The sequence below is a fragment of the Castor canadensis genome, chromosome 7 (genome assembly GCF_047511655.1).
Source record: "Castor canadensis chromosome 7, mCasCan1.hap1v2, whole genome shotgun sequence".
Classification (NCBI taxonomy): Eukaryota; Metazoa; Chordata; class Mammalia; order Rodentia; family Castoridae; genus Castor; species Castor canadensis.
The window spans coordinates 17156328-17174140 of record NC_133392.1 but is presented as its reverse complement, the minus strand read 5'-3'; the positions used below and the strand labels follow the sequence as shown (position 1 = coordinate 17174140).

General features: G+C 44.9%; 1 protein-coding gene across 4 annotated transcripts in view; it reads left to right on the top strand.

Moving 5' to 3' along the window:
- The window catches only part of Casp7 (caspase 7), a 34958-nt gene that overhangs the window by 4361 nt on the left and 12784 nt on the right, over positions 1–17813 (top strand). For 2 of the 4 annotated variants that reach the window (XM_020166985.2, XM_074078266.1), the window contains exon 2: positions 1994–2103. In XM_020166985.2, the coding sequence (XP_020022574.1) occupies positions 1994–2103 (110 nt within the window). Of the gene's footprint in view, positions 1–1993; positions 2104–12418; positions 12741–13348; positions 13606–17813 lie in introns of those variants that run through there. The other 2 variants (XM_074078267.1, XM_074078268.1) reach the window with 2 other exon arrangements.

The window sequence follows — 17813 nt, the reverse complement described above, 5'->3', positions numbered from 1 at the left end:
CTGCACATGGGGTCTCAGGCCCCCTTCCTCTTGCTTCCCCCACCCCACTGCCTGGCTCTCCCTCCAGTCAGCTGGAAGGTGGCCTCAAAATGATGCTCACTTGGAGCTCAAAGCCTCCCAGCCGTCACCTTGCCTCCATGGGCGCGCTATATTCCTGCTCCCCACTTCCTAGAGTCCTGACTTGTGCTGGGGAGCACAAGGTGTCCATAAAATAGATGCCTTCTTGTTTTCCAACTGGGTGAAAATATTCCAGGTGAGAGCCCTCATAGGTATCCAGAACTGTACCTGACAGCTGTGGCCTGCCCAGAGAAGTTGTTGAGAGTTGAGACCAAGTAGAGCTAGGAGTCTGGAGAGGTTTCACTTTGTTGCTGCAAGGGGATCCCTGAAGAAAGAAACAGGGCTTGATTTGTGAGAAATGATTTTAATATTGGTGCTCCTTGGACCAGCTGGATCACGTTTAGCTAATTTTTTTCCAGCCTTCCACTCAGCTAATATTTAATAGGCACTTTCTAGGTGCCCACTGCCTCTAATAGAAGAGTCATAGAGTATAAATAAACAGGACAAATTAAGGGCTGAGTAGGGAATGAACCCCAGGGGTGGGTGGTGGTGGTGTGTGTGGTAAACAGCCAGGTAGTAAATGTTTTTGACACAATTCTGCTTACAGAGAGAAAACAGGCCTAGACAATACACAGTGATGGCTGTGTTCCAATAGAACTCTATTCACAGAAATGGGGGATGGCGCAGTTTGCTGAGTCCTATTCTAGTTTGTGAAGGGCCTGAAGTCCAAGGAGAGGGGTTAAGAGCTGAGCTTTTAGATAACGAGGACCTCTCAAAGATTCTTTTTTTTTTTCTCTCGAAGATTCTTTTTTTTTTTTCTCTCGAAGATTCTTGAGCAGCAAAACAATTCAATGGAAATCCAGTTTGTGCAGAACCGTGTAAAGTCATCTGAAACAGAAAGAGTTGAACACCCCAGCTTGCTCCTGGTTTTTTTTTTTTTAAGATTTTAAATTGTTTAATTCAACAACTGTGCACTAATTAAATGACATCTATTTCTATCCATATTTGGCAATGAGTCAGGAAATAGTTTCTGTCATAAAATACTAACATCAGTATTCTGAGACAGGATCTCAGTATAATCTGTAAGAAAGAAACTCTATTCTTGAGAATTGTATTTATTTTTAGCTCATATGCTTATTTAAATCACAGAATAGAGTACTATTTGGTATTCTTTTCTTCATAATTAGATTTCTTCATATAATAAACATTTGACTTAAACATCTCCACCATTCTCCTCCAAAACAATTTTCTTTATATATGTATATATTTGAGTATTTCTTCTTTTTGTATTGTATTATTGTTATGTTGAGAGAACATCATAACATTTACAAAAGTTCTTAGAATATGTCATAGTTGGATTCAACTCCCCTGTCATTCTTCTTTATCCCACATTCTGCCACTCCTGGAATAGTTTCAACAGGTCTCATTTTTCCTTTTACATACATGTTGCTTCTGTTTTTTCTGCAAAGGTTTATTTTTTCAGCATTGGGATTTGAACTCAGGGCCTCATGCTTGCTAGGCAGGCGCTGTACCACTTGAGCATCTTCGCCAGCCCATTGTTCCTGTTTTGGAACTGAGTTTGAGGGATACCACCTTACTACCCGCCTGGAATATAGGGGGATTTCCTGCTATTGCAAACCTTGACAGACATCTACTGGCTTATTGTGCTCACTGAGCATTTAACAAATTCTTGGGTGCTGAAATTAGAAGCTCCCTGAGGGCTTTTCTACCCCTTCATATCCCATCCCTGGAATGACGCCGGGTGTAGGTGGCTCTCACCTATTAAATGTTTCAATGATGCCATAACTCCAGAGCTTCAATTTGTGAGACCACTCACCCCTGGCCTGTGTCTCCTAGCCAGTAGCAGTTTAATACATCACAAGGGCAGAGATGCCACTGAATACCAATTTTTTGGTTTGTTGTTCTCTCCTCCCAGATGGCAGATGATCAGGACCATGCTGGAGAGCAGGGAGCTGGGGTCTCTGCAAATGCGGACATAGTTGATGCTAAGCCAGACCGCTCGTCATTTGTCCCAGCATTATTCGGGTAAGCTCAGGATGCCTCAGCTGCTTCAGCCCGCCACACCTCTGTCATCTCCGTCCTTATGCAGAGAGGGGGACATTCAGGGAAGGTGGCTGATGCTGTGCATGGGAGTTCCACACAAGATCTTGCCAGCTGTATGAGACAGCACTGGGATCCCTAGGGTGCACCCTCGTGTCTCTAGGCCAAGCCAAAAAGAAGGAGGACCACTCTGTGGTCGCCTCCTGCTCACCAGTTGTGTGTCTGAGGGCAGTGCGCAGGAATGAGGACTGTTCTCATCAGAGATGATTCACAGGAATCTTCGTAGCAGAGCTGTGACTGCTGTAGACAGTTGGGACCAAGCTTGACTAAAAGGCGAATCTAGGAACCCAGAGGCAGGAGGTGATAGGGTGACCTGCTCCCACCCTGTGCCTCAGAGCCATCCACTAGTGCGGGGCAGTGCCTCCTGCCTGCTAACTCCCACTTTTCCTTTCTCAAGCCCACTTTGAAATTCTAAATTTTACACTTAACAATAATAATAATAATAGCTTTATTTATGCAGCTTGGTGTTCCTGCATTTAGCCTACATAATCCCTAGGAGATGGTTCTGTTGTTATCACCATTTGACAGATGGAGAAACTGAGGCACTTGCTTTTTTAATAACTTGCTTTTCTGATGACAGTCAATAAATAGTAGATCTGAGATGAGACTCCAAACAATACCAGCAGCGCTCACTTAAAAGGTTCTGCTGTGTGCTTTCTAGTTAGAGGGAGGCTTTGGGAATGTGGAGGAACCTTGTAACTCTCCTTAACCCTGGTCATGGATGGCAGTGAGTACAGCTTCCTGTCAGAAAGCAACAGCCATCCACAGGTCAGGTCATCAGACTTCTTTATTGGCCCACCCACTACCTTTGTCCTCAGTTTTGCTTTCTGAGGTTTCACTTACCCACAATCAGCCATGGTCCAAAAATATTAAATGGAAAATTCCAGAAATAAACAATTACTAGGTTTTGAATTGCACACCATTCTGAGGAGTATGTTGAAATCTTGTGTATCCAGGGTGTGACTCATCCCTTTGTTGAGCATATCCATGCCGTCTGCCCGTTATCACATTGTCTGTCCAGCTGTGGCAGGGCTTGTGTTCAAGTCACCCTTATTTTACTGAATAATGGTTCCCAAGGGCAAGAAAGTGAGGCTGGCAATTTGGATCTGCCACAGGAAGCTGTAAAGTGCTTTCTGTACGTGAAAAGGTGAATGTTCTCGACTTACTGAGGAAAGCAAAAGTCCTGGGCTGAAGTTGCTAAGATCTGCTGTAGGAAGGAAGCTTCCATCCATGAAATTGTGAAGGAGGAGAAATGATTCTTGCTGGGCTTGCCATTGTACTTCATCCTGCAAAAGCTTGGCCACAGTAGGTGCTAAGTGCTTCATTATACTGAAAAAGGTGTGCGATCACTGGGCTTGTTACTACCTGTGGTTTCAGGCATCCACACAGGAACACATACCCCTCAGGTAAGAGGGGACCATGTCCTAAACCAAGCCCTACCTGGGAGAGACAGACAGTAAGGGGCATAAAGGTTGAGAGTAGGAAGTGCTCAGGAGAGGAAGAGCTGATGGTGCAAGGCAGCCTAGCTCCTTGGGAGGAAAGGGGGTCTTACCGCCCTAGACAGGATTCAGAATAGTAGGAATGACCCAACTGCCATGAACTCGAATCCCAAAGGTTGTCATTTGGGGTTAAGAATATCCAATGAAATACAGCTCCAACTCCTGGGAACTTTCAAAACCCAGGAGGGAAATTGTCCAGCCTAACCCACTGTCCAGAGCAAGCCCTTTAGAGCCATGGCCTCCAAATATTTAATAATATACGACTCCATACTCCTTTAGGTAGTTTAAGGTGATATAGAAATGTTTTGTTAAGATAGTTGCAAAGAATGTAGTCATATTTCACTTTTCCCGTCCTTTTTGAGTATTTAGGTTAAGCAAATGCCTCTAAGTGGAAGAAAAACAGGAATTGTTAAACGATCACTTCAAAAGTCTGAGCAAAATCTTTGGTGTACTTCTCAGAAATTATGAAAAAGAATGGTGTGTTGTAAACATTGACATTTAAAAACCGTTTCTTTAAATGTATCCAGTGGAATCTAAATCTGTAGTGATTCTATAGCCACCTTTCCATTAAAAAAACATGCATGAAGCCTAGTGTTGTGACTCAGGCCTGTAATTTTAGCTACATGGGAGGCTGAGTTCTAGAGGATCATAGTTTGATCCTCTAGAAGTTCACCAGATCCCCATCTCAACCAACGGTTGGGTGGTGCAGTGGTGCTCATCTGTCATCCCAGCTACTCAGGAAAGCACAAATAGGAAGATCAGTGATCCAGGCCAGCCGCCCCCTCCCCCCAGCATAAAGTGAGACCCTGTCTCAAAAATAACCAACATATAAAGTGCTGGCAGAGTGGCTCAAGTGACAGAGCATCTGCCTAGCAAGCACGAGGCCCTGAGTTTAAGCCCCAGTACTGCCAAAAACAACCAACCAAACAAAAAATTTTTAAAAACATGAATAGCTGTCCTTAAACAACTAGAATTTCTGTTGTTTGCCCTCCTAAATTTGTTTTTCCCCCATTCTCTCTTCCCCTACATTTTTATTCTGATGTAATAGATTGGGTTGCTGGAAAGTCTCTCACTGGGCTCCTCCTCATACAGCTGTGTATTTGTGTTCTTGTATGTGTGTTCGTACACATTTGAAGTAATTTTTCCAGGTATCATGAGTGATATAAGAAATTTTTCCAGACTAAGTTTCTATTTCAGCTCTTATTAATTCACGGTTGATCTAAATAAATAATAATAAATCTTTAGTATTATTAAATTGTCACTCAGCTTAATAATTAAGATAAAATTGCAACTTATAATGGAATGTCTGGGCTTTATAAAGTTGTGGAGTGATTTCTAATCACTGAAATAAGAAAGAGTTAAAAAATATTGCCTCTTTTTCTTACTTTTCATTTTGAGATATAGAATCACTGAAAAACCATGAATAAATTCATGGGATGGTAGGAGTTTTGTTACAGTAATGCCATTTAATTCTTTGAAATCCTTCTGAGTTCTGTGCCAAAAATGACAACTCAGTGAGGTTCTTCTTTAGTTAAGTCGAAAGTAAAAAGTTGGAAATTACCTGTCTTATGAAAGAAATTGTTGTTTAACCTTTAGAGGATTTTTTTTTTCAGTTTCTGGGAAGTACCCCAAAAGATAATAGCAAAACTTACCAAAAAATTATTAAACCTGATCCCCTTTTAGTTAGAGGTATACTTGTTTAACTCAAAATATTCCAAAAAAAGATAATTAAAGAAGCATGAGTAAGCTTGTGTCATTACCATATATACATATCAAGCCCTTAGAGCTGCTAATATAGCTCATTCAGTTATGGAGCCTACTACATAATTAGTTGGCAAAGCCAGCTGGACAAACTGGTTATCCTCACAAGATTTGCTTTCTTTCAGTAAAGGTTTGATATCATTTTTCAGTTCAGTAAATGTCTGATAATCGTCATGCTTCTGAGTTCCAAATTCTAATTCTTGAATGGATGGATGGGGAGGGAGGAGAGAAGAAAGGAAAGGATGGATACCAGGCCCAGCCCTGTGTTTACCTCCTGGAATCAGTGTTCACTTTGTTCTCACAGGACTCTAGCTCCACAGTGATGAAATCTTCCAGAATAGTTGGGATGAAGGAAGTAATGTCATTAAATGAGAGCTATCAACTCATTCCATTCTATAAGTTTTCTGTCTATCTGTCTGTCTACCTACCTATCTCTTCAATATATTTTTCAGTATATAATTGGACTTGGGACAGCCCAAAGTAGAGCTCCAAAAACCCTCATTGCTAATGCCAGACTCCACCCTTCTCAGACCTTGTTTAACGAGGCTCTACTTCAGTACCTGACCCCAGGAGACTCGCAGAATTTTACTTCTCCCCTTGTTAGATGACTGGAGGTTCCAACAGCACACAGGTGAAGTTCAGGTGGGTGAGATAGTCTGCCCTCTTCTTATGCAATAGAGATGGGAGAAGGAGAAGGGAGTCAGTTTTCAGAAAGACCAGTTTTAGGAAAAAAAGCACACAAATGGGAGCTGAGGATCTGGGTCATTTATTCCCTTGATCTGTGAGTTCTGCAGCCCCGGGGAATCTTAAGAGTTGCCCAGCTTGAAGACCTGAGTGTAAGCCCTATTATTTTGGTCTGTGGTCTGCCCTCCCCCAGTCTTCTAGAAAGCTAAGTAAGCTCAGAAAACCTCCTTCATTCTGGCACACTCAGACTTTTTTTATAGCATGACTGATGTTGACATCAAGTTCCATGTTTTCAAAATAAACACTCGGTATCCTTGCAAAATATTTAAACTAAGTGTCATTTTATGAAATGCTTGTTTAGCTGCATGAGGTGTAAGGCATGATTGCTGAATTATTAAACAATATCGAACTACAATAAATGGCAATTTAATGTCTTACTCTTTCAGGATATGAAATGTTCATTGTTCACTTTCTCTACCTTTTTTAGGCATTGGACTATCTCCATGTATTAAATAATACACTGCCACCTACCAGGAGAAAGCCAATTTAAACAAAATTCAATTTGGATTTGTAACTTACCCTTAAATTTTCAATATTTTTGTCTATTTGTAACTCATTAAGATGGAGTCTTTTCCCATCTAGTAAAGTACCACTAGCTTTGACATTCTCCACCTCAAATGCCATTTTTGGACAGTAATTCAGTATTCCTTTTATTTGTTAAATATTTCTGGATTGACAGTAAGAGGGTAAGTCCCTTGCACCAAATCAAGTCTATTGATCAGCAGCTGAACCAGGTTCTGAACCTTCATCCACCTGCTTTTCACACTGAGCTGTCAGCCTCCCCTCTCTTGCCACCTTTATGTCCCAGGTTCTGTGTTAGCCTTGGTGCTGCTGCTGGAAGCAAGGCCAAGGCCACCCCTGCCTCCCACACTTGAATTTGGGAGGAAAGGGAAAGCAGAGGTGGAACAGGTAATTATGATTGAGAATCAATCCTGAGGGCAGTGGAAGTCTACAGGGTTCAGCAGTGGAGTGATTTGATCAGTCGGAGAAAGTGCAAAAAGCCCTGAGCTGCAGTGGGAGGTTAGTGCAAGGCTGCCCAGAGGACATGGGCTCTGTAGGGAAGAGCAGCCAGCTGGAGCAGGGCCAGGGCTGCTTTCCAGTGAAAGGACCACGGTTAGGTAGAGTGGAACTTAGGAGGGCCCAGCGGGTGGAAGCAACAGGACTTTGTGACTAAGAGGAAGGAATGAACCAAGAAGAGAGAAACAATGAGGGAAGTAGCTCCTTGACCACAGAGACTAGTTATGTCCTCTGGTTAGGTATAAAAAATATAGTGTGATGGAAGCAGAGAGTGTCACACATCACATACAGCCCCTGGACACCCATAGTGTACCCTTCACTTTCACCTCTTGTGCTCAAAGAATTCTAATGTGGATTGTTTGTTCTACTAAAATGTAGCTTGCTGCAGTGACCTGAATGCAGACCTAGGAGGTTGGTTGTGTCCTGCAGATCTTCTAATTTTCTGATTATTAAAGAACATGTTGACACACAAAAAAGCACAGAAGAAAAAATGTTCAAGATAATTAAAAATTAGTGAAGTATATATATTTTAAAACAATTACTTAGAAAAAATCCATTGCTCCTCACCTTCTCTCTGTCTGGAGTCTTGAGGCGCTGCGTATCTCACCATCAGAAACACAGGTGACATGCGACAATGTGGCTGGCTCCGCTGGATGTCCCTGGAGCTAGCTGGTATCTTGTCTCCTGTCCCATTCCAGTCCCTTGTCTGGGGTGCTCAGAATTGCCGTCAGGTAAAGCAGTGAAGGAGGGACCATTGGTCCCTAATTAAGGAAAAGAGTCCACTCACCCTCCTGGGAGACTGCCAAGGATTTTGGGAGACAGAAAAAACAAAAACAAAAACAAAAAAAACCCTTTTTCCAAAACAGGTTGGGTGGAACTCTGGCTCTGGGTAGACAGCCCTCAGACTGTCTTGGCTTTTCACCGTATGGCCACCAGATGGCGGGACTGCATCATTTTAGTCATTTCATGGTCCTGAATAATTCAAGTTGCTCTTTACTTTTCTTAAAATTTAAAAATGTTAAAATGTTTTTCTAATTTTCTCATGAGGAACATGTAGACACACAAAAAGCACAAAGTAAAATATGCTTGAGATCATTTAAAATTAGTAAAGTGAGAAATCAGTCTGGGTACAGTCTACATTTAATATTAATCAGAGTTTATAGCATGAGGCCTACCATCAACACCCTGAACAGTTCTCTCTCTCTCTCTCTCTTCCCCTCTCTCTCTCCCTTCCCCTCTCTCTCTTTCCCTTCCTCACTCTCTCCATTCTCTCTTTCTCTCCTTCTCTCTCTCTTTCTCTCCCTCCGTCTCTTTCTCTCTTTCTTTCTCTTCCTCTGTCTCTCTCTCCCTCCCTCTCTTTCTCTTTCTTTCTCTCTCCCTCTCTCCCTCTCTCTCTCCTCTTGCTCTACCACTTGACCCCCATCCCCAGTTCCTTTGCCTTTACTTTGCTTTTCAGAAAGGGTCTCACCCTTTTGCCCAGGTTGGCCTTGAAGCTCAATCCTCCTAATCAGCGCATTTCTGGGTAGCTGGGATTACAGGTGTGAGCCACCATCCATAGCCCAGGGATCCCTCTTGATGTCAAGATGCACCTCTCTCAGTCACCTGCCAGCCATATGAACCACATAGTCTCTGCCCTGGACATAAAAGTCAAGTTTTTACCAAATGCCTAAGCATCTGATAAGATACAGAAAATAAGAACTAGTTGCTGAGTTGTGAGATGTGGCCTGGGAAAGACAAGGAAGGGCTAGAGGAAAAATTAGAATCAGTACTTGAGTTGTCAGAGAAAAGGCAATGGGGGCGCTAGAGGACAAGCAGAGCCTCAGGTGGAAATGATGGTCAGGCCAGGCCATGAACACAGGTTCTGCAGTGTGTGGAAGCCAGTAGACAGGGGATTTGGGGCTTGATGGCACAAGTACTCCAGTGGAAGTCCAAGCCCTGCAACAGCCTGGAAGACATTCCCTCCTATGGCGCTTCAGCAGCAAAATCAGAGGCTCCTAGCAGAGCTCTGTACAATGTCAGACTTCAGGAAAACAAAAGCAAAGTAACAAACAGATTTTGCACAGTCTCAGATTTTCCCCGGGCTGCATGGGGACTGTGTGTCCCTGACGAAGAGTCTGTTTATTCTTGCAGCTCCCCATGGGAGATGGTGGAGAAAAAGCTCCTTCTAAAATCAGATAAACTCCCCATTCTCAGAGGCCCTGGCTCGGACCACTTGACTTTCTCCTTGGCGTTGTCTTGGTTTTCAGCTTCTGTCCCCTGGAGAGTGTTTAATAAATACCACTCAGTTATAATTCTTTCTCCTAGACTGCAACCGGGCCTTCTCCACCAGCGTGTGTATATGGAAACAGGTCCCTCCAAAAATGTCTGATTGTGTGATTAGTAGTAAGATCAGGCAGCTGCTTCTCATTTGGAGAAGGGCAGGGGTTTCAGAGAAAGCCATGCTTTGAAATTAGAGACAACAAACAGGCTAGACCTTCACTCATTCCAAAGAGAATGTTTCAAGTGAAGCAGACGTTGTGCGGTGACACCCATGGACTGAAAGAGGCCAGGTCTGGGCCCTCTTCAACACAGGAACTTTGCACTCAGCCTCCAGAATACTGGACGGCTGTCTCCAAATTTTGTTTATAAAAAATAATAAAGGCGTAAGACCACGTTGAAAGCAGCAAAAGTACCATGTAAAATATTAGGAAGGAAGAGTGAAATCGGACCACCTGGGCTCAGACCCTGGCTCTGCCCCTCGCTTACTAGGTGATAGAGGGACTGTAGGAAGTCACATGCCTTTCTCAACCTCAGCTTCGTCATCTGCAAAATAGGCATGTTAGTTCTCCCACCACCCGATTGGTGTGGGAATTAAATAAAAACAAAAAATCGTTGGCTTCCTGAATGTACCTGATGAGGAAGGAATCATAGACTCGAGACGTTAAAACTGGAAGGCCCTTTAAAAGGTAATCTATGTAACTCTCTTCTCAAGGAAAGACCAGAGAGGTCACCTAGTAGAGCCAGGACAAAAACTCGGGCCTAACTTGGGGTCCATTACTCCCACCTTATGTCAAGTGAACCCACAGCTGTGGCAGTGTGGAGCTGTTCAGTCACGTTAATCCACCTACAGAGCAGTTTCTTTTCTTCTGCCAAGTGGCTCAGCACATTTAATTCTTTATCCACACTATGCCCTTCCGCTTTGCTTCAGCTGAGGGATGGAGTGTGGACAGCTGCTGCTGGCAGTGGCCCTCCAGTACAGAGGGATAAGGACACATTTCAGGAGCAGCGAGCCCCACATACTGCTGAAATGTGGCCACAGAGTCCAGGAACTGTGAGGCTGAAGCTTCTGCATGTGTAGAACACCTCACGATGCTAGGAGGGGAAAAAAAAATTAAGGTGAAAAGGAAAAATAAAAAAGGGGGTAAAATTAGCTTTTCATAGCATCTTAGTCCATTATCTGTTGCTATAACAGAATACCTGAGGCCAGATAATTTATAAAGAACAGAGGTTTATTTTGACCTATGGTGCTAGAGGCTGGGAAGTCCAAAAGCAAGGCACCAGCATGTGCTGGGTTTCTGGTGAGGACCTCATGCTGCTTCAACTTCTGGCTGAAAGCAGAAGAGCAAGAGGGTACATGTTGGGGGGGGAGAGGTGCAGCCCCCATTCTTATGAGAACTAACCCTGTCCCTTGAGAACAATGTCCCTTTGAGGGCTCTGTCCCCATCCCACAGTCGACCTCCTAAAAGGTCTCACTAGCTCTCAGTACCATTACCCCAGCAATTTAATTTCACCATGAGTTTTGGCAGAGACAAACCAGAGCATATGGTAGTAGAAATTTTAAAACACTCTTAGCACAGAATAATGAAGAAAAGTACTGTGAAAATACAACCTGTCTTAACGTGCAGGTGGTCACAGCAAGAAATTGTAGGATAAGCTGGGGATGGAGCTCAGTGCTTCTGGGTTTGATCCCCAGCACCACAATAAAAAAAGACATCGTAGGATGGCGTCGTGTGATTCAGCCCCGAGCTTGCTGGTCCTGTCTGGAGAAGGGGGTCTGTGCTATGCATTGTGTGCCGCCCCGCACAAGGTGAAATGAGTGGATGTGGTGATCCTGTAAGAATGAGGACTGACGAAAGCTAGCTGTCCTAAATTCTGGACCATGCAGAGATCTCACTGTGTCTTCCACTCAATCTATCAAGACAAGCCAGCCCTTTATTTCTCCTGGATTTTTTTTTTTTTCTAGGTCCTTTGTCAATTTTTATTGTCAGAGGTCTTAGCCACCCTTCTTTTTAGGGAGAAGAGCGACCTCTGGATGTGAGCAAATTTGGGGAAGGGGACTCGCTTCCTCTCCTTAGCCTCTTGTAAACTGAGTTCTTTCTTCACGTTTTGTGTATTTTTGTAAATTGACTTTCAGAGAACAACATAGAGAGCCAGTGTTCTCTCTTGCTCAGAGCCGAGGGCGGCAGTCACCATGATTGGGAGTGCTGCCCAGGGCAGCAGACATGGTCACCTCACTGCATCAGCTTCATGGTTTCATTGACTATGACCCTGCTCTGGGGAATAGCGAGAGGCGTTGCTGAACCATCCCTAACTACGTGATTGGTGTTTAGGCACCTACATTTTCTTTGCTGCATTTGGACGGTGGGATGGGAAAGTATAGTAACTTCTGTGTCATTCACTTTGTGCAAACCCACTGGGAAAAGTTTACCTGCCTCTGAAAATTAAGGAATTTGGAATGCTTCTATAGGCTTCTATTATTTGCATTACTGGTTTGACTGCCTTTAGAAGGAAAGAAAAAAACAGCTCAGCGTGGTAGTATACACCAGTAATTCCAGAACTTGGGTGGTAAAAGTAGGATTGTGAGATCAAGACTAGCCTGGGCTATGTAGTGAGACCCTGTCTCAAAAAAAAAAAACAAGAAGAAAAGAAAAAACAACCTAATGAACTTAAACTCTTAGTTCCCACCAACTCTCCTCTTTTTGTACATTTGCCTCCTGTGGTCGTACGTGCTTTGTGCGGTCTGCAGCCTCCTGTGGACTGGGCACTTGGATGCAGTTGGCCAGGCAGATGCTTATCAGGGCCCTGTGATTTCTGCTGCTCACACCCACCCCTTGCTGAGCCATTCACCTGCTCTCTCCAGTACTTCCTTCTCAAAGATCACACTGCTGGTTGCATGTCTGTGGAAGTCTGTCTGTTTTTTTTTTTTTTTCCTTTTGGACCCCATGCTCCTAGAACGTCACTTTTTCCATAGGGAGTTGTGGGGGTGGGGGGCTCGATGTGAAGGCTGGCCGTTTCTGCCGGTCAGCAGAGCAGGGGGAGGCCAGTGTGACCTTCCCAAACTGTGTTTGAATGGTCCTATGGAAAACTCCAGCGTGTGGTTCACTGCTGATTCAGTCACAGGCCTTCAGGGCCTGCCAGCCTGGGCCAGTCTCCTGTTCACCTCCAAGCTCCAAGCATGCTGAGTTTTTATTACTACAGAGAAGAAGGAAATTCCCTCCCTGTGGTCTCAGGGCGAAGCCTGCTTCTGCTGCAGAGGGGCTTGCTTCTGGATGGTGATGCCAGGTACCTCTGTCCTCTGTGCCTTTTCCTCCCTGTTCTGCCCCAGGCCTGGGTATGTAAAGACGATGGGGATGCCCTCTGTTGAAATGTTGAAACCATGAGTCCCAAAATATTTAGACAAAGCAGCTACAAAAGCCAGAGCTCTACATTCGACTGAAACAACCCCAGGGAGCTGTGTGCCCAGTGGTGGGTTTACTGTTTGGTGAGGAACTGTCTGCAAACACACAGAGCTACTGCAAAGCCTACTCAGGGAAGCACTTTAGAAAATAAATAGGAATGGGTTTGTATGCTTCTCTTCCCTTCCAAATATAGAAAGGCATAATTCACATTTCGAGGAGCCCAGGATCTGTAAGAGGATAAAATCTGCGTTTATCTAATCCAGTGATGGGGAAAATTATACCGGCACCCAGAGTGGATAGAGGAAGTCCACTGTGAGCTTTCTGAGGTTTTTCACTTCCTTGTCAAGTAAGCAGAATGTTCTTTTTTATCCTATTATGTTTTCTGGTACAAAGTGCTGTAGGTTCTTTAAACAGGCCCCTTCATATAAATAAACAGCAGAGCTTGGTTGGTGTTTTTTGGACTTTTGACTTTGTCATAGTGCAGATGAGTGAGTTGGCTTCACCCTGTGAAATCTGAGATTGCAAGAAATGGCTCTCTATCTGAGAAGTTAGGATACTCTGGTTGCTTCCTGATAATCAAAGCTGGCACTTCCCTCTGTTCCTGGCAGAGATTTGCCCTTATCTGAAAGTGACGGGGCTGTGCAGATAATGGCACTGGCCCGCCTGGCAAGGAGGCACAGGCAGGATAGTGAGGCAGCTTGGCCTTGGCGTTGCTCTGAGAATTACCCTCCACCTCCTCAAAGCGCACAGTAAGTGTACTTCATCGGTCATCCTACCAGGAGATCAGGGTGTGTTGGGAGCTTGCTTGTCTGGCCCTAAGCACAGTGATTTAGTGGTCAGATTAATATTTTTAATCTGCAGCCAATTGTGGAACACACGAGCTTTTAAGAGGATTTAAAACTTTTAATTCACTGCTCTGATTTAGCATGGGCTTTGTTCTTAGTGGCAGCTTCCAAAACAAGAATCCTGAGTTTCTTTCGAGCAAAATAATCTTGAGGAAAGTCTTCTGAATGTAAAAAGGACCAAGATAAAACCTATGTTTATAAGCAACAAATTACAAAGGGAAGGAAAAAAGGGAGACAGGTGTTGGGGGTAGAATGGGAAGTGACAGAATCTGGTTTTACAAACTACCCTGGCTCATTTTTATGCTTGTCTTTTTTTTTTTTTCTGTCTCCAGTCTATACTTCAACAAATTAATGGGATAATGACTTTTAATTTCCTTTGTAAAACCAGAGATTACAAAAAGGTTCATATACTTGCTTGCGATGAAGTAAGTTCCTGAAGTGCTCACCCTACCCCATTTGTAATGCTTGAAAGTCTCCTGGGTTGATCCAGACTTGAGAAGACTCCCTGTGTTTTTCTCCCTTTTCGGGTCTATGTGACAGCAGTTGTCACAGGTTCAGCATCTTCTGCAGAAAGGTCTTATGAACCTGGGGGAAGGAAAGCAGCCACTTTTAGAAGATCTTGTCTCTGGGAAAGATGGTCAGCTGAAGAAGTCTCTAAGCTGGATCTTGGAAAGCCTAAGTCCCTTCTTACTCCCTCCCTCCCTGCCCCGTGGGACCCTGCTAGGCAGAGTTGTGGAGGTGCTGTCTTTCTGCAGTGAGCTGATTAGTTAGCACAGTCTCCTGTCCAGAAGCAGCTGTTCACCCCCTGATCTGCTGGTTTCCAAGCAGACACGAACTCCTTTTTTAGCTCCTAGACTGGGCCACAAGGCCTACATTCTCTGACTGAGCCAAGAAGGCATTTCTCCCCACACCAAGGGGACCCGGAATGGTGTGGTATAGACCAGGCAGATCCTGGGAGCATTTGGAGGTGGTGTAACTGGTTTAACATTCTGCTTGCAGTCAGGGCTGGGGGCCCTCTTGCAGATCTCAAAGTCATGAATATCACCCATGACCTCAGTGCACCTGTGCTGCTGCTGAGGGGCCCCTCCCAGAAGACCATGCTTCCTGCCGCATGGCATGCCTGACTTTGTGGCCCACAGCCCAGTGAAAAGGACGAGGCCATGTACAGAGGTGACAATACAGTGTCCACCCAGTGTTCTACTGTGTGTGGAAGTGTGACTGGCCACCAGGAATGTGGGACCAACACCTGCTCTGTTCTGATTGGCTCTGGGCATGGCTGAGGGGTGAAGGGACAGCAATAAAAGGTCAGAGGTCCTGCAGTGGGCAGACAGGCCATGCCGTGGCCCTGAAACCTTAGAGTCTGAGCATCTCCAGGAAAATGCCCAGCCCAGCCTGGCCTGACGCTGTCATTCCTCAGGTCTAGGGCAGGCCTGGCAACCTGAATTTTAGTAGAGGTGAAACCCTGGAATAGGAGACGTGGCCTTAGACCTTAGAATAAACTCAGGCTCTGTTGCTTTCTTCCCTGTAGTTGTGGGCAAGGTAACTTACCTCTCTCTGAAGCGGGGCTCAAGTCTCACAGAATTGTTGTATGTGCAAAATGACGAGTGACCAAAAGTGGCATTTGTTACAACAACATTTGATACATAGAAAAGTAAGAAGTTTAAAAGCTTAGGGAGAAGGGAAAAGAGAAGAACTCAGGCTTTGTACTTGCTACAAAAGTACTCTATCACTTGAACCATTCTGCCAGCCCTTTCTATGTTGGTTGTTTTTGAGATAGGGTATCGCTTTATGTCAGGCTGGTCTGGCGTACAGTCCTCCTATTTGTGCTTCCCTACTTAGCTGGGATGACAGACCTGCCACAGTGTGCCCAGCCTTTGGTTGAGATGGAGTCTTGAGAACTTTTTGTCTGAACTGTGCTTAAACCTCCCAATCTTAGCCTCCCCCGTAGGTAGGATTACAGTCATCAGTCACCATGCCTAGCCTCAAGATTTTTAACCATGAAATAGTAATTATTAGATTAATATTTTGTTGGGGTCCTTTTTTTGGCAGTGCTGGGGTTTGAACTTGGTGCCCTGCACTTGCTAGGAAGGAACTTTACCACTTGAGCCACTCTGCCAGTCCTAGATTAATGTTTTAAATAACTAACTTACTCACTTGTGATCATAAAAAATATACAGTGAAAATTCTTCCTCCCACTCTTGCCTGCTGTCCTGCTCTCAGTCCCCCATAACCCAGATAACCACTTTGAATTGCATGCCATAAGATCAGTAATGATCATGACATTTATTTACCACTCACTACAGGCCACACACCTTTTACAGCTTTGTGTACACTGTCAACCAGCTTTGGGATAGATACTATTATTTTTGTCCTCTTTTCAAATGGAGAAACTGACGCACAGAGAGGTAGAACAACTTGCCCACCATGACACAGCTATGTAGTAGAGCAGGTATTCAAACCTGGGCATGCGACCCCGGAATCCATGGATTTATCTGTGACAACATTCTTCAGGAGTTTCCAGCCCATAAAAACTCTTTATTTTCCTCACTGCCCTCAGTGCTCTGCACTTTTATTTTGCTGGACACTTGACACCCCTTACTGGCGACTGTCCACAGTGAAACATCCTCATTCTTTTCTTCACTATGTGTGATTGCAGTCAACAACCCTCCCTTTAAGGTCCAGCCAGGGAGTAGAGACTGAGCTGGTCTTTCACACCTGCTCTGTTGGTTGTGTGGAAGTGAGTCACCAAACCTGGCAGCTCCCAGAATCGAGGCATGCCATGAAGGTGCAAAATTGAAATGGAGAGGAGGTGAAATGAGGGAAGAAAACTTCTCAGTCTGAAAGCCTCCCCAGTAGCAGGAGATCACACACAGAAAGATCCTAGCAAAACAACTGCTCTGTGCCCCGCAGAATGCTCAGCTAGGGCCACCCTGAAGTAGTCCTGGTCACAGGGCCACTCCTTGCCACCTCTGAAGCACTCTGCTGGTCTTCAGCTCTGTAGGATATGCAGCGAAGTTAGATGGGAGGTCACCCAGGGCTTGTATATCGTCAGCTTGAAGTGCTATTTATTCATTTAGGAAGTATTCGAGTGCCTGTGTTTGTTGCCAGCACTTTTGTAAAAATCCAAGTTCTGCCATCAGAGTTTACCCTCAACCTGGAGTAGTGCCACACACCTGTAGTCCCCAGGTACTCAGGAGGCTAAAGCAGGAGGGTCTCTGGAGGCCAGGTAGGCAACATAGCAAGACCTCGTCTAAAAAATAATAAGTGGGGAGCCAGTGGCTCACACCTGTAATTCTAGCTCCTCAGGAAGCAGAGATCAGGAGGATCCCAGTTGGAAGCCAGTTTAGGCAAATAGTTTAAGAGACCCTATCTTGAAAACACATAAAAAAAGGGCTGGTGGAGTGACGGAAGGTGTAGGCCCTAAGTTCAAACCCCAGTTTGCCCTCTTGCAGGGGGTAATAGCAGGACAATAGCTGTGTTACTTGAAGTCAGCTCATGCGGTGTGATTTGCACACTAAAGCGGAGACAGGACAGGGGTGGGGGTGGGGGCAGGGGTAGAGGGTGAGCAGAGGTCCTAGGGTACTGAAGGAAGGGCATGTGTGATTCATGGAACCCTGAGAAACCCCCACAGAGGGAAGAGTGCCAGGAACAAGTCCAGGCACACACTGGACACATTCCTGGTTTTCTGGAGCAGGATGACTGAGGGAGGGATGAGGTACAGCCGCTCGTGTGGGGCTGGGGGCTGTGGCAGGACTCAGGCCCTTCTCAGCCACAGGAACCCACCCAGCCATTCTAACAGGAAACTAGTGTGATTAGATTTGCCTTTTTATTTTTTTCCTCACTTATTTAAAAGCTCACTTGGAAGAGGAGGCTGTAAAGTCAAGCCAAGAATGTGGAGGCCAGCAAGGAGGTGACAGGAGATGTCAGATAAGGAGGTGAAGTGGCTGGGCCTCCCAGGTCCTGCCTAAGATGGTGGTGGTAAGAGGCCTAATGAACCAGGACTGTTGTGTGCAGAGACCTGTGAGCAGCTGCCAGCCCAGCAGGACTCCTAAGTCTTGCTTTGTTCTGTGAGGTTTCACAAGCTGTCACCACAAGGCTGAGCCTGTGAAGGG